At 41.4% G+C, this 16,946-nt stretch overlaps 1 protein-coding gene and 1 non-coding gene across 8 annotated transcripts in view; one reads left to right on the plus strand and one right to left on the minus strand.

The window, feature by feature from the left end:
- SPECC1 (sperm antigen with calponin homology and coiled-coil domains 1) overlaps positions 1-16,946 on the minus strand; it is a 280,247-nt gene that overhangs the window by 19,830 nt on the left and 243,471 nt on the right. For all 7 annotated transcript variants that reach the window (XM_049109489.1, XM_025428243.3, XM_049109490.1 and 4 more), the window contains one exon: positions 861-977. In XM_049109489.1, the coding sequence (XP_048965446.1) occupies positions 861-977 (117 nt within the window). The remainder of the gene's footprint in view (positions 1-860; positions 978-16,946) is intronic.
- Positions 14,307-14,409, plus strand: LOC112647667 (U6 spliceosomal RNA). The gene has a single exon (XR_003128417.1). It is a non-coding gene; the product is annotated as a U6 spliceosomal RNA (small nuclear RNA).

Raw genomic sequence — 16,946 nt, forward strand, 5'->3', positions numbered from 1 at the left:
TCTTTATTACTGTGTATGATGCCTGGCAAGAAATATTTGTTGAGAGAATGAGTGCAGGGCCCAGCATTTTCCTAAGTACACTCTATGAAATATGATTTTATAGGACGTTCTAGGTCAGGGTTTGGCAAACTACAGCCTGTGGACCAAATCTGGCCAGCAGCCTGGTTTTGTAAATAAAGTTTTATTGGAATACAGCATGCCCATTCATTTCATCTGTGGCCACTTGGGCGCTACCATGGTAGATGAGTAGTTGTGACAGAGACACACATAGTCTACCAGTTGGCCTCCAACAGGAAAATTTGCCAACTCTTGTAGGTAATTTAAAAAAATTCTATGAATCTGACCTATGTAGGGTTAAACGGAGCCACACAGGTTTCTTTAATGTAGGACTTCTTGAAGTCTTTACTGTGCTAATGAGCACTGTGAACCTCTAAGAATGTGACATAATATGCAGTTTCTCAAGCTTATCTAAGCAGGGAAATTTTTTTGATGGTGCTTCCAGTTCTTTGGAAATACTCTGAAAATGCTGGCCCAGGTTTTAAAACCATGAAGGTGAAATTTCACCAGGGTTTTCTCTCTCTCTCTCTCAAAAAAAAAAGGGGGTGATAGGAACTTCTCAGCAGCCACAGGAAACTGGTCTTCACTCCATTTTTCTAGGCAATGAGGGAAACTGCGAAGTATTTACTGAGGGTGGGATCCTACAACCTCGTCATACACTCAATAATTATCTCTGCCTGGTATCAATAACCTAATTTCCACTTGGAGTCTGTAAACACCACCCCATTGGGATGTACAGTATTACAGGAATTCCCCTTGCATGTTCTAGAGGATGACCAGGGGTGACTGGGCAGGTGACTTACTTTCTCCTGACTGTTCAGCTCCTGATATGGGATATGGGCAGGCAGGTACGTATGGAGGAGAGCACAGAAGGCCAAGCCATCACTCCAGCTGCTGCTGAAATTGGTGATATCAATGTTCTGTAGGGGAAAAAAGCAGTATTACTCTCCAAACTGTGCAAAGTCATAGAATACAAAGGAGACTATGGTAAGACGGGCATCCACCTCTGGGTCTGCAGGAAGTCTGGATAAGAAACCACCCAAGACTTCCAGGAATACATTTAATTTTGGTACCAGCAATGGCCCAGTGTCACCACATCCATTCACAGGATAGCATGAAAATTTAGTCATCAGAGCTCAAAAACCTGGGGATTTTCTGCTTACCCTGTGGTACATCATAAGCTTTGAGACATCTTATTCTCAAATTAACCCACTCGATCAGCTTTCTAAGTCCCAGAATTTCCCAGGTTTATCTGGTCAAGGAGGAGTCATTATCATGATCATCATGATGTATGACTCCAATTAACAACAGGCAGACCAAAACAAAACAAAATCTTAAAAACCTACATGGCTGGTCTCGTGGCTTATTCCCTGCTAATACTCTCTTCTCCTCACACGTTGAAGGGCTTCTCAGGGAGAGAAAACTCTTCATACTCAACAGTATCCTTGCCAGCACATCAAATACCCAAGGATTATGAGGCTTCCCAAGGGAAAAGGAACTCCTCCTCTGGAATAGGTGGGAGCCCTAGTAGCTGCTTATGAACCCCAGGGATAAGGAAAGCAGAATCTTTATAGGCAGGCAGCCCGTGGAGACAATGGCTTCTGATGGCTCCCCCAGGCAGGTCCCCCAGGCCCCAGATAGCCCTGGAGCCCATCCACCTCTTACATCCTCACACCTGTCACCTGTCCCCCAACTGCCTTTTTCTCCCTGACCATGCTCCATATTAACGGGGTTTTCTTCCCTGGATTCACAAAGTTCATCCCAAATGGAATGAAATGTCAGGTTCCAAAATCTGTGAATTCCTTAACACTTAGGTTATTGTGTGTGTGTGTGTGTTTAAATATTTTATTTACTTGACAGAGAGAGAGAGCACATGTGTGCACACAAGCACAGGGAGTGGTAGTCAGAGGGAGAGGGAGAAGCAGACTCTGCATTGAGCAGGGAGCCTCGATGCAGGTCTCAATCCCAGGACCCTGGGATCATGACCTAGGCCGAAGGCAGATGCTTAACCAACGAGGCCACCCAGGTACCCCTAACTTTTAGATTATCTTATGTAGTGGCTGCTTAAATGTATTGAAACAGACTGGTCCAGGGGCCCTGCCAGGCACTGCAGAAATGTACGCTTCCAGGGCTTTGCTAAACTTGAGGCCTGGGTCTTGGGTACTTCTGGTGCAACAAAAGGACTTGGGCAAGGGTGGGTTCCTTCCTGTAATCCACCCACAGCCTCTTGGGCTTGGGGGAGGCACTGAAATCCTTTTCCTCCTCCAGACACCCCAACCTGGGAAGCAGGGCCGGCAAAGTGGGCAAAGGTGAACAGATGATGAAGAGGTGACTCTTTCTGAAGGCGTGGATGCGGACTCTTTCTCCCTCCCTCTGCCCAAACTAAATGCCAATCAGTAGCAGCAGCTCCACTCTGCTCTGGGAAGTGATTAAGGGTGTCTCCACAGAGGCAGATGCACTTTAGTAGGAGAGGAGGGGTGAAGAGGAACATAGCACAAAGGTAAATCAGAATAGGGGAGGGAGACTTTATGGAATTCTTCCTAACACATGTGTAAAGACGTTTTGAAGGACATAAGTAGGTGGAAATGTGTGGTAAAAATATAGTATCCCAGTTTCCCATGTGGAGTCCTGAGGGGTTTGCAAGCAAATGGCCCTATGACCTCACTTGAGCATTTTATCTAGATTTTCCCTGTGTTAGTCTGAGCTAACTGGGCCTCTAGCGATGAGGTAGGTCAAATGGCTTATTTCACAAAGACACCGAGACTAGAGGAGGTGGTGTCACATGTCATACACATGGTACGTGGATGCTGAATGACAGACACTCCAGGAGGCTGAGTCCCCAACCCTCTGGCCCTTTCTATCAAACCCCTTCTGCCTTCCAGCCAGAGTCCAGGATGACCCAGGTGGACCCCAGAACGTCCCCCCAAAGCGCCGGCTTTCAGGAATGTCAGATTCTCCAGTCTACTTTGCAATTACATTTACCTGGGGAAGGATATCTGGCTGAGAGCAACATACAACCATAATAATGCCTCTCTGGTCTGGTTTTCATGACTCAAGCACAACCAATTTTTAAGAGCTGCTAAGCATCAGTGTTACATAAAAGTCTGAGAATGCCCTGTCTCTGTGTTCAGGCTGAATGTGCAAGAGCCAGGCCTCCTGGTAAGCTGATCATTTGCATTTCTGGCTTCAAAAAGTCTCTTTGGAGACTCTGGAGCTACCTGATGGAGCCTGGATGCTGCTTCAGAAATGGGAAACACTGTAATTTTGTATTTTCTCAAGAGGTTTGCATGTTAAAATAGAAGAGGAAAGACCTACGTGGGGGCCATGCCGTGTCCGGTTCACTCAAAAGTCTCAGGTGCTAAAACGAGATGCAGTGCCTATTACATATAAAGCTCTAAGAATGGGCGTAGGGAGGGCAGTGACATTAGTAGAGTGTCCTCGATGTGCCTGCTGCTGGGCATTTCCTCATTTAATTCTCAGAATGACTGTATATCATAAGTAGCATTGTACCCATCTCATAGATGAGGAAGCCAGAGCAGAGAGAAATCTCGCTGGGGCCAGAGTCAGGGGCAAACTGCATTTCTGTGCAACAGCAAAGCACGTGTCCTGTTTGCTGTGCTTCCTTTCTTCTTTTTTCTTTCTTTTCTTTCTCCCTCCTTCTCTGCCTTCCTTCTTTCACAAATTTACTTTTATACCTAAAGTTTTTAAGATTTGGTAAATCTTTCATTTCCAAAAATGTTGAAACATTTTATACACTTATTTCTTGTAACATTTTTTTTTAATGATACCAAATGTCATTTTTCTTCATCTGCACAATCTTCAGGAACATTCTGAGAGGCAGAACAGACCAGACCCAAAGGGGTGACAATGCCATCTGTCTCATATAACAAAGTGCCCTGCCTTTCAGTTAACAGAGTGCCACAGAGGAGCAGTTTTTGATCTACAAGTATAAATGAGTGACAGATTGAGACTAAAATCTGGTGAGATCAAAGTCAGGGTTGAAAAAAATCAATCTAAACACTCACAATGTCAGGAGAGCTCAGAGAGCCCAGATGCTTCTGGATAGACAGCAGCTCACGGGCCTCTCCGGAAATGGGAGGCACATCGTAAAGCAGGCCCTGGCACTTCAGCATCCACACCAACACTATACTAGAAATAGGAGTAGTAGCCTATCTTTAAAAACATATATATAGAATTATGGAGATTCCAATTCTAGGCAGGTGATCAAATCCAACATCCAGGTCAGGAAATGCTTCTCTTTCATGTAATGCACATCCGTCATGTTTAAGACTCTTGAGTTGTTCTCACACTGGCAGAGATGAAGGACGACCAGCTACGATCTGTAGCCATATACTCCTTCCAAGAACATGATGCCATCAAGTAAAAACTTTACCCGTCTTAGGGTGAAGTGGAACCACCTCAATTCTTGTTCCCTGAATGTCACTTGAAATTGTAATTTCATTTGAACAACAAAAGTACCAACAGTTCCCAACTCAACACAGCTCATAGTTGGCTGAACATCTAGAAACATGCATATGTTTACAATACCTCATGTAAAATGATGCAAAGAACTATACAAATCTCAATGGTTGCTTTGTTGCTATCATTATTACAAAAGTGGTTCATTGCTCACTGAGATATATTTTTGTGAGCTGTATGATATATCTTGGTGAACGAGGAGTTAGCTGATGTGGGGTGCCACACTTTGACAATGCTCGTTTTTCACATGGTGGGCAGTAAGGCAGATGTGTGGGTCTCAGGGAGATGGGCTAAGACACAGTATTGCTGTAGCAACCAGTGAGGGAGGACGAGGTAGCCATGGTAGGAAGTAATTATGTGGACTGTACCAACACACTGGGTAATGGGCAGAAAGAAAACAATTTCTTAGGCATGGCTAGTTGGCCATTCTCAGGAATATCAGGAACCAGGTAAAGACTAATTCTAGGTCCAACCCCTAAACAGGGGTGAAAAGCTTTATTTTTGATTAGGGATGATCTGGATTGACTGGGCCTTGGATGGGGGATAGGTGACCCTTGCTGAGCTTGTGGGTAACTGACTAGGATAATTGCTACCCTTAACTGGAAGCTAGTAACAGGCAGGGAACAGACAGAGGATTTGGGAGTGCTGGCAATGCTGTGTTTCTAAACCTGGATGCTAACTGCATGGGTACCTTTGCATTGTGAAATTTCACAGAACTGTGCGTGTGTACGTTCTATCTCAGGAAGAAAGGGAGGGATGAGGGGAGGGAAGATGAGAGGAAGGGAAGGAGGAAAGCAGAAAAGACAGACTGGTCATCTTAAGGGACTGAATTGTGGCTGCTAAAAATAGAGTGAACTTTTTCAATTTTATGTACTATAAGATTTACTGAGGGGGAAAAGCAGAGCAACAACAAAAAGGAACTTCTTGCTGATTATTTCCCTAAGGGAAATGGTAATTACACATTGCAAATTATCTTTAACTTTCTCTGGGATATAAATACCTTGGAGATATTTCTGAGTGGAAAATAATTCTGGGGAAAGGAAGTCTCAGAGATACGTGTGTGTGTGTGTGTGTATGGTATATGGTATCAGATATACATATGTATATATATATGGTAACATTCCAGCACCTCCAAAACAGGTTAAGTTACTATGAACGCTTAGAAGAAAACTGTGTAAGATATAAAATTTTGTCCTCAGTGCAGCAAAAGTCATTTGAGAAAAGTGAATACACTGAAGGGTTTTTACATGAGAAGCTCAACTAACTAGTGAATATCCAGGAATATTCCCTTGAGTGGCTGAGACTGTAGACAAAGTTCTACGGGGTGAATGTGGAGGTAGCACTCGTAAATAACACGGGAGGGGGTGGGGGGACAAAAGCAAAGCAAAAGCCAGCAATCCACAGCACTTGCTTCTAGAAGGCTCATTTCATTTGCCTTTTGTTGCCTGGAAACAGTAGGGTTTGGTGAAAACATCAGCGCTGGAGAGAAGCTGCAGAGCACATGCTGGAATGGGTCCCACGCTCAATACTATGGAGACCACAACTGGATTCTATAGCTGTCTGGCCCCATTCCCACCACTGCATCTTTTCCAAGGATCTCTAGGTTCCGACATTAGCTTTCTGTGAATGGGTTGACTCTGTGGGCACTAAACTCGAAAGTCTAGAAAAAGTTAAAAAGAATAAATCCCAAATCTTCTGGGAGGAAGATAGGAGACTGATGAGAAAATGCAGTTTGTTGGGGTCTAGGGAAGATGGGAGAGAAAAAGAACCCTGAGTCCACTTCCTCCCACCAAGGCTACAACTACACCCAGAGCAGCTCACTATAAAAACCACCTGAAAACCAACAGAGCAGCTCTTCCACAGCTAAAGATGAAAGGCAAAGCCACATGGAGTAGGGTAGCAGGGGCAGAGACATGGTAGGGAACCAAAGCCCCTAGTGTGGACCTACAGGTAGGAGCAATGTCACAGGTATAGAAGTCCTCTTTGAGGATTAAGGCCTGCTTCAGGTACCCCTCCTCCAAACACCCTGGTAAGATGAACCCCCTATAACGTCTGGTTTTGAAAATCAGTTGGGACTTAAATCTGGGAGAGTCCAAGGGCAATAGGAAATGGAGATTCTGCTCCTAAAGGGTCAGTGTGCAGTATCATTGGATTTCAGACCCAGAACAGAGGAAGCAGTTTGGAAAGCACCTGGGTTATACTGGAATGAGATTTACTGACTAATTTTAGAATGTGTGCTGGAGGAGCAGGGACCTGTAGAAGCTTTCTCTGATAATGGAAGTGCTGGCAGGTGCTATTTTTCTTGCCCTCCTTCAGCCTAGCTGGCCCTAGACGGGGAGCAGCCATCTGCTGTATCAGCAGCAGTTCTGATACTGTCCATCTACTTTGCCAGCGCTGCTTGCCCAGCCCAGCGTTCCCCCTGCAGACCTACACAGCCAATCCACTCACTCTGGCAGGTATCCCTCTCCAAAGTGGCTCATACCCTGCCAACACCTGGTGGGCAGTCCCAGCTGCGACTTCCAAGTGACTCCTGCTCCAGGGCAGGGGGCAGCTCTCCCACGAGCATGTCTGCAGCTTTTGCGGGGCGGGCGGGGGGGGGGGGTGGGGGTGGGAAGGCCTCTTGGCCAGCTGTGCTTGGGTCAGTGCGTCCAGAGCAGTTGAGGCCTAGTCACAACAGGAGGGTGCTCATGATCTGGATACAGAATAGTAAAAATCATCCAAATTGAGCAGAAAAAAAAGAAAAGAAAAGGAATGAAACAAACAAACAAAAAAAAAGAAAAGAAAAGAAATGAAAAGAAATGAAACAGATGAGGAAAAGTTAAGAAACCACCAACAGGGCAATGAAGAAATCAAAGAGAAAGTTTAAAAATACTGAAAACAAATGCAAATGGAAACAAATTTGCATTTGTTCAAAATCTTTGGGATACAGCAAAAGCAGTTCCAACACGCAAGTTTATAGCAATATGAGACTATTTCAAGAAATAAGAAAAATTTCAAATAATATAATCTTATGTCTATTAGAAACTAGATAAAGAAGAACAAAGAAAGCCCAAAGTTAGTGGAAGGAAAGAAATAAAGATCAGAGAGGAAATAAAGACTTGGAAAAATAGAAAATATCAATGAACTAAGAGCTAGTTCTTTGAAAAGATAAACAAAATCGATAAACCTTTAGCCAGATGCATCAAGAAGAAAGAGAGGAATAAAATCAGAAATGAAAGAGAAATTACAACCAATCCCACAGAAACACAAAGAATCATAAGAAACTACTATGAAAAATTATGTACCCACAAGATGGGCAATCTAAAAGAAAAATTCCTTGAAACATAACATTTTCCAAAACGGAGTCAGGAAGAAATAGAAAATCTGAACAGATTGACTACTAGTAATGAAACTGGATTGGTTAAAAAACAAACAAACAAATAAACAACCAAAACTACCATCAAACAAAAGGTCAGGACAGGATGGCGTCACAAGTAAATTCTATGAAACATTTAAGTAAGAGTTAATACCTATACCTATACCTATCCTTCCCAAACTATGACAAAAATTTGAAGAGGAAGGAATGCTTCCAAATTCATTTCATGAGATCTGTATTACCTTGATACCCAAACCAGAGGAAGATACTATAAAAAAAGAAAATTATAAGCCAATATCCCTGCTAAACATAGATGTGAAAATCCTTAACAAAATATTAGCAAACCCAGAAAAAGACAAATATCATATGATTTCACATGTATGTGGAATCTAAAAAGCACAACAAATGACAATGAAATAGAAAGAGACTCCTAAACACAGAGAATGAACTGGTGGTTGCCAGAGGAGAGTGTGAAGGGATGGGCAGAATTGGTAAAGGGCATTAGGAGGTTTAAAATTCCAATTATAAAATAAGGAAGTGCCAGAAATGTAAAGTACAGTATAAGGAATATAGTCAATAATACTGCAATAACATTGTATGGTGACAGATGGTAACTACAGTTATTGTGGTGAGCACTGTATAATGTGCAGAATTGCTGAATCACTATGTGGTACACCTGAAACTAATATAACATTGCATGTCAACTATACTTCAAAAATAAATGCTAAAAAAATATATTACCAAACCAAATTTAGCACTCTTTAAAAGGATCATTCACCACAATCAAGTGGGATTTATTCCAGGGATGCAAAGAAGTGTCAATATTTGCAAAACAATCAATATGATGCATCACCTTAACAAAATTGCAGGGTAAAAATCATATCATCTCAATAAATGCAGAAAAATATTTGACAAAATTCAATATTCATTCACAATAAAAAACTCTCAACAAAGTGGGCTCAGAGGAAATACACCTCAACATAACAAAAGCCATATATGACAAATCCACAGCTAAAATTATACTAAATGGTAAAAAGCTGAACTCTTTTCATCTAAGATCAGGAACAGAATGTCCACTCTCACCACTTTTATTCAAAGGAGTACTAGAAGTCCTAGCCACAGCAATCAGACAAGAGAAAGAAATAAAAGGCATCCAAATTGGTAAGGAAGAAGTAAAACTCACTATTTGCAGATGACATGATGCTATTTATAGAAAACCTGAAAGACTCCACCAAAAAACTATTAGAACTGATAAATGAATTCTTTATTTTTTTTTATTTTTTTAATTTTTATTTATTTATGATAGTCAGAGAGAGAGAGAGAGAGAGAGAGAGAGAGGCAGAGACATAGGCAGAGGCAGAGGGAGAAGCAGGCTCCATGCACCGGGAGCCCGACGTGGGATTCGATCTTGGGTCTCCAGGATCGCGCCCTGGGCCAAAGGCAGGTGCTAAACCGCTGCGCCACCCAGGGATCCCTAGGGTTTATTTATTTATTTTTTTAAGTTTTTATTTATTTATGAATTCTTTAAAGTTACAGAATACAGAATTAATATACAGAAATCTGTTGCATTTCTATATACTAATAATGAACTAGCAGAAAGAGAAATTAAGAAAACAATCCTATTTATAATTGCATCAAATGAATAAAATATCTAGGAATAAATTTAACCAAAGAACTGAGAAACCTATATCTTAAAAACTGTAAGACATTGATAAAAGTGACTGAAGATGAAAATAAAAGGAAATGAAAATCATGCTCATAGATTGGAAGGATTGATATTGTTAAAATGCTCATACCTGCCAAAACAATCTACAGATACAATGCAGTCCCTATGAACATACCAATAGTATTTTTCACGGAGCTAGGACACATAATCCTAAAATTTGTATGGAACCACACACGAGACCCTGAAGAGCCAGAGTAATCTTAAGAAGGAAGAGCAAATCTGGAGATATGACAATCCCAAGTTTCAAGATATACTACAAAGCTGTAGCAATCAAAACAGTATGGTACTGCCACAAAAATAGACATAGATCAATGGAACTGAATAAAGAGCCCAGAAATAAACCCACACATTATGCTTAATTATTTTACAACAAAGGAGGTGAGACTATACAATGATGAAAAAAAATTAAATAAATCGTGTTGAGAAAACTGGACAGCCTTATGCAAAAGAATGAAACTGGGGGCACCTGGGTGGCTCAGTGGCTGAGTGTCTGCCTTTGGCTCAGGTCGTGATCCCAGGGTCCTGGGATCGAGTCCCGCATTGGGCTCCCCACACCCTGCTTCTCCCTCTGCCTATGTCTGTCTCTCCCTCCCTCTCTGTGTCTCTCATGAATAAATAAATAAAATCTTAAAAAAAAAAAAAAAAAGAAACTGGATCGCTTGCTTACACCACACATAACAATAAACTCAAAGTGGATTAAAGATCTAAATAAAAGACTCAAAACCATAAAACTCCTAAAAGAAAATAGGCAGTAAATTCTTCAACATCAGACTCAGCAATATTTTTTTTGGATCTGTCTCCTTTGGCAAGGGCAACAAAAGCAAAAATAAACTACTGGGACTACATCAAACTAAAAAGTTTTTGCACAGTGAAGGAAACCATCAACAAAATGAAAAGGTAACCTGCTGAATGGGAGAAGGTATTTGCAAATAATGTATATGATAAAGGGATAACATCCAAAGTATATAAAGAACTCATACAACTCGACAACAAAAAAACAAAGTAAAAACAAGCAATCCAATTAAAAAATGGGCAGAGGGGGTACCTGGGTAGCTTAGTGGGTTAAGGGTTTGCCTCTGGTTTGAGTCATGATCTCAGGGTCCTGAGATGGAGACTGCTTTTCCCTTTCTCTCTGCCTCTCTCCCTGATTTGTATTTTCTTACTCACTTTCTCTCTCTCAAATAAAAAAATAAAATAAAATAAAAAATGGACAGAGGATATATGAATAGGCATTTTTCTCAAAAAGATATGAAAACATACAGACAGCTGACAGATACATGAAAAGATGCTCAACATCACTCATCATCAGGGAAATGCATATCAAAACCCAATGAGACGATCCCCTCATACCAGTCAGAATGGCTAGTATCAAAGGAACAAGAAGTAAACATTGGTAAGGATGCAGAGAAAAGGGAATGCTCATGCACTGTTGGTGGGAATGTAAATTGGTGCAGCCACTATAAAAAACAGTGGGGGGAAAAAAACAGTGGGGGATGCCTGGGTGGCTTGGTGGTTGAGCGTCTGCCTTTGGCTTAGGGTGTGATCCTGGTCTGGGGATCGAGTCTCACATTGGATTCCCTGTGAGGAGCCTGCTTCTCCCTCTGCCTGTGTCTCTGCCTCTCTCTCTGTGTCTCATGAATAAATAAAATCTTTAAAAAAAATCAAAACAGTGGGGAGGTCCCTCAAAGAATTAAGAATAGAAATACCATATGATCCAATAATTCCACTTCTGGGTATGTACCCAAAGAAAATAAAAACACTAATCTGCAAATACGTATGCACTCCTATGCTTATTGCAGTATTATTTACAATAACCAAGATATGGAAGCAACCTACATGTCCAATGGGTAAAGAAGATGTCACACACACACACACATTACTCAGCCATAAAAAGAATGAAATCTTGCTGTTTGTGACATATAAGAACCTAGTATGCTAAGTGAAATAAGTCAGACAAGACATGTACCATATAATTTCACTTACACGTGGAATAAAAAAACAAATGTATGAACAAACAAACAAGAAACCGAAACAGACTCATAAATATAGAGAATAAGCTGGTGGTTGCCACTGGGGAAGGGGTGGGGTGATGGGCAAAATAGGCAAAGAGGATCAAGAGGTGCAACTTTCTGGGGCACCTGGGTGGCTCAGCCAGTTAAGCATCTGTCTTCAGTTCAGGTCATGATCTCAGGGTCCTCAGGGATTGAGCCCTGAGTCGGGCTCCCTGCTCAGGGGGAGTTTGCTTCTCCCTCTCCCTCTGCCCCTCCCCTCACTTGTGCTTGCACTCTCTCTCAAATAAATAAAATCTTAAAAAAAAAAAAGAGGTAAAAACTTCCAGTTATAATTTTTTTTTTAATTTTTTTTTTAATTTATTTATGATAGTCACAGAGAGAGAGAGAGAGAGAGAGAGGCAGAGACACAGGCAGAGGGAGAAGCAGGCTCCATGCACCGGGAGCCCGATGTGGGATTCGATCCCGGGTCTCCAGGATCACGCTCTGGGCCAAAGGCAGGCGCCAAACCGCTGCGCCACCCAGGGATCCCAAAACTTCCAGTTATAAAATAAATACATCACAGGGATGAAAAGTACAGCATAGGGAATATAGTCAATAATATTACAATGACTGTATGGTGACAGATGGTAACACACTTAAATGGTGAGCATTTAGTAATACATATAAAATAAATGTTGAATCATGCATCTGAAACTAACATAATATTATATGACAACTATAATATTTAAAAGATATTTAAATTAAATATTAAAATTAAATATTTAACTTAAATATTTAAAAGAAAATGCAGTCTGTTCACAGCTACAGGAACTAGATGTCTTGGGCACACCATGACCTAAATATCCTCATTCCTGGGACTTCTCTGAGACTCTTTTTTGATATGTCTTTATAGTCACAGCTGTAAAATTAGACTCAGTTTTGGGAGGGGGAGGGGTGTAACAGTGTACAGATCATAGAGGACGAAAGAAAAATTAATTTCTCACTGGAGTTCAGCATGTACAGGAAAAGTGCCCTGGGAGAACCAAGGTTATTTTGAAGATTTGGTGAAACACAGTATAGAGCATATGTACACGCAAGTGGGTTCTTGTGAAATCTCAACAAATGCAGCCTACACTTCCTTCCTCGCACATGGGTTTAGGGTTCATTCCTTGGATTGGGTAGATGTCTACATTCATTCAATTCTAATATCTCTGTTCCCCTCCCCCTCCAAAATAATAATATCTCTGTTCCCATCTCAGACTATCTGGTAAACCTCCAGTAGTCCAGCCCCACACACGGACAGCATAGCCTGAGGTTGCATACACAGGATGATTTGCACACAAACTATCTAGGCCCCTTCTCTGCATAGCTTTTTCCTTTCTGATGCCCCATATTTTAGAATGCTGCTGTCTCAGCTGCCACTGATGGCTGCCTCCCTCATGAGGCTCCATGGGATTCCATGCTCAGTTGCCACTCCAGCTCTCTACACTCTGACATAGGAACTGTTCCCAATGCTGACCATGGGGGTCTCCTCATGAGTTTCCCTCCTCTTGGATATTAGTCGTCTAGAGATAAGCTCCAGACAGCTAAATTTAAAAGCCAAAATTAGACATTATTAGAATCTAAATAAATAGGTTTATACTCTTGAGGGAAAGAAAGCCATGTAAGGCACAAAACAGAAAAAGCATTTAAAAAAGGATTGAGAAAACGGATTACATAAAATTGTTTCTGTATAACAAAATTAAAGGATCTATATATATATACCAAACTACTAATATCTGGAATATATTCTTATAATACATATGAAATAACAAGTCAAGGAAAAATTGGCCGAGGAATGAATCAGTAATGCAGTGAAGTGGAAACAGGGTCAGAAACATTTGAAACATTTGAGTCTCATCAAAAAATAAAATAGTAATAAAATAAAATAAAATAAAATAGTAAACTATTTTCACTCATCAAATTGGTAAAAGTTAAAAAGATTTTTAATTCACAGTTAATGAAGATTTGGGAAATGGGCATTTCTGGTTTTTTTAGAGGAGAGAGAGAATGAGAGAGGGGTAGGGGAGAGGGAGAGACAGAATATTAAGCAGCTTCCACATCTAGCCGGGAGCCCAATGCTGGGCTCGATCTCACAACTCTGAGGTCATAACCTGAGCTGAAATCAAGAATCAGATGCTTAACTGGCTGAGCCACCCAGGCACCCCAAAATGGGTATTCTTACTTTGGCTGATGGGAATATAAACTGGCATTGGCTTTTAGGAAGGCAACAAGAAACATATTTTTAAAAAATAAAAATATGATTTGACTAAGTAATTTCACATGTAGGTATCTATTCTAAACATTTTTAAAAAAAATTTATTTATGATAGTCACAGAGAGAGAGAGAGAGAGGCAGAGACACAGGCAGAGGGAGAAGCAGGCTCCATGCACTGGGAGCCCGACGTGGAACTCGATCCCGGGCCTCCAGGATCGCGCCCTGGGCCAAAGGCAGGCGCCAAACCGCTGCACCACCCAGGGATCCCCTGTAGGTATCTATTCTAGAGAAAATAGTCATGCGTTTCCCCAAAGACACCCACAGGAATGTTTGCCACACCATTATTGTTCAGAATGGGGAACTGGAAATATCCTAGTTTCTATCAATTAAGCTAAGCAAACTTGTTCTGGTTTTGAAAAATGTTTATGAAAAATAATCTATAGTGCTTGCTTTGGCTGCATATATACCAAAATTGGAACGAGAGAGGATTAGCATGGTACCTGTGCAAGGATAACATGCAAATTCATGAAGCAGTCCATAATTAAAAACAAACAAAAAACCCTAATCTAAACTCAGTTTTCTAATCTGTAGGCATTCCTGTGAAGCTCATGGGAAGACGCTGATGTTTTAGGTTTCTATGGGTCTGCTTTACGCAATTTGTTCTAAATACTTGATGTTTCTCAGTAATTACATAAATGTCGGTCCTATACTTGTCTCCATTTTCACTGACTTTGAGATAGTCTAGAAGGGACAGAGAATAACAAATGGATAGAGTCAAAATCCAAAAAAGACCTCAACAGGCCACAAACAGGAAACCAAATTTAAGTGAGATGACATTTTAACTTAATTCTTCATTTTGTTTTTCTTTTTTCTTTTATTTATTCATGAGAGACAGAGACAGAGAGAGAGAGAGAGAGAGAGAAAGAGAGGCAGAGACATAGGCAGAGGGAGAAGCAGGCTCCATGCAGGGAGCCCGATGTGGGACTCGATCCTGGGACTCCAGGATCATACCCCGAGCCAAAGGCAGACGCTTAACTGCTGAGCCACCCAGGTGTCCCTCTTCATTTTCTTTTTTGTGTTTTCCAATTTTTCTACAATGACTATGTATTACTTTTATAATTGAGAAAAACAATGTTATTAAAAATATTAATTACATCACTTACAGACAAAATAGGCCAATGTCAATTTCAAGGTAATGAATATGAGCCCTTATGTTTTTAGGCTAAACAGATCTGAAAAAATTGGTTTTGTGTTTTTTCCCCAAAAAATATCGAAGAAGACTAAAGACTTGGCTGTAGATGAGGGAGGGAAGATGCAATTAAGAACTTGCTAGAGACCTTAATTTTTTTTCCTTATGTGACAGATCTAAGGCAGCTACAGATTCTCTAAAATCTTCCAGTTGAGAGGCGGAATCTAATTCTCCTCTTATTGAATCTGGGCTGGCCTTAATAACTTGCTTGAATGTGGAGGAAGTGACACTTGGGACTTGCAGGGTACGTCATAAGAAGCTTTGAACTTCTACTAAGTACTCTTGGAACACTCTCTCTGAGGCTCCTGAGGTGTGTCGAAGCCCAGGCCAGCCAAGTGCAGAGAGGTCTTCTGGAGAGAAACTGGCCAGCCCACAACTATTCCAGCCTCTAGACAATGGAGGCTTCAGACATGGTGGAACAGAAAGGGGACAGGCCTAAACTCTAGACATGTGAACAAAATGAACACTGTTGCACTGTAATCCACTAAGTTTTGGGGTAGTTACATAGCTATACAGAACTCAGAACATCCTACTTTATTTACTTCTTTTACAACTGTTGCAAAGGGGAGAATGGAAACCAACAACCTTTTGTTCCTCAAGGAAATCACTTTGGGGGTTGGGTTCCTTGGAACTTATCTCCTCTTTTGATCCTATTCCTACTGTTGTTTTTTAAAAAAGATTTTATTTGAGAGAGAGTGAGTAAGAGTGAGAGAGATCACAGAGGGAGAGGGACAGGGAGAAGTAGGCTCCCCAGGAGCTGGAAGCCCAACGTGGGGCTTGATCCCAGAACCCCAGGATCATGACCTGAGACAAAGGCAGGTCTGAGCCACCTCAGGCCTTAACTGACTGAGCCACCCAGGCTTTCAGTTTCCTCATCTTTCAAACGAACCTGTTAGATTATACCAGTGGTTTTGAAATGATCAGCTATGGGACCTGCTCTTCCAACTAAAGTTTTCTGCAGAAGGTTTTGCTAAGGTAGAATTTGAAAACTATAAGGTTAAATGATCTCTTACCAGCTTCCCTTGCACCTTTCCATGTATATCCTATCCTGCACTATCCAATACAACAGCCACTAGCCACGTGTGGCTAAGTTAGTTAAAATTGAATAAAGCTTATCATTCAGTTTCTCAGTCACATTAGCCACCATTCAAGTGCTCAAGCCCCACAAGTGGCTAGTGGCTCATGTTCTGGGCAGTACAGCTCTAGAACATTCTCACCATCGCAGAAAGTTCTACTGGACAGCACTGTGCTGCACTTACACAAACGTGCATATATATTCCCCTCTTTTTATGCAAATGTTGGCACGTTCTGTACTCTGATTTCTTCCCGCTTACTGAGATCTAGAGAGGTTCTTTCACTACACATGGAGAAACAATGATAGTGTAGAGATCAAGAGATTGGCTTCTGAAGCCAGAAGCCCTGTCACGTACTAGCGTATGACTGTGAGCAATTACTAAACTTTTTTGTGTCTTAGTTTCTATATCCTTAAAATGGCTGTGGAATAGATACCCTAGAGGATTGCAGTCAAGAATAAATGCACAAATAACATAGGAAGCCCTTATAAAAATGTCAGCTATATGGTGACTCTTCAATAAAGAGCTCAATTTTCATTACCATTAACTCTCCACTCTCTCTGTAGGAGGAGTCCATCATATGGATGGATGCTCTCTCTCTCTTTTTAAAGATTTTATTTATTCATGAGAGACACACAGAGAGGCAGAGACACAGGCAGAAGGAGAAGCAGGCTCCTTGCAGGGAGCCTGATGTGGGACTCGATCCCAGGTCTCTAGGATCAGGCCCTGAGCCGAAGGCGGATGCTCAACCACTGAGCCA

This window comes from Canis lupus, chromosome 5, assembly GCF_003254725.2.
Source record: "Canis lupus dingo isolate Sandy chromosome 5, ASM325472v2, whole genome shotgun sequence".
Classification (NCBI taxonomy): Eukaryota; Metazoa; Chordata; class Mammalia; order Carnivora; family Canidae; genus Canis; species Canis lupus.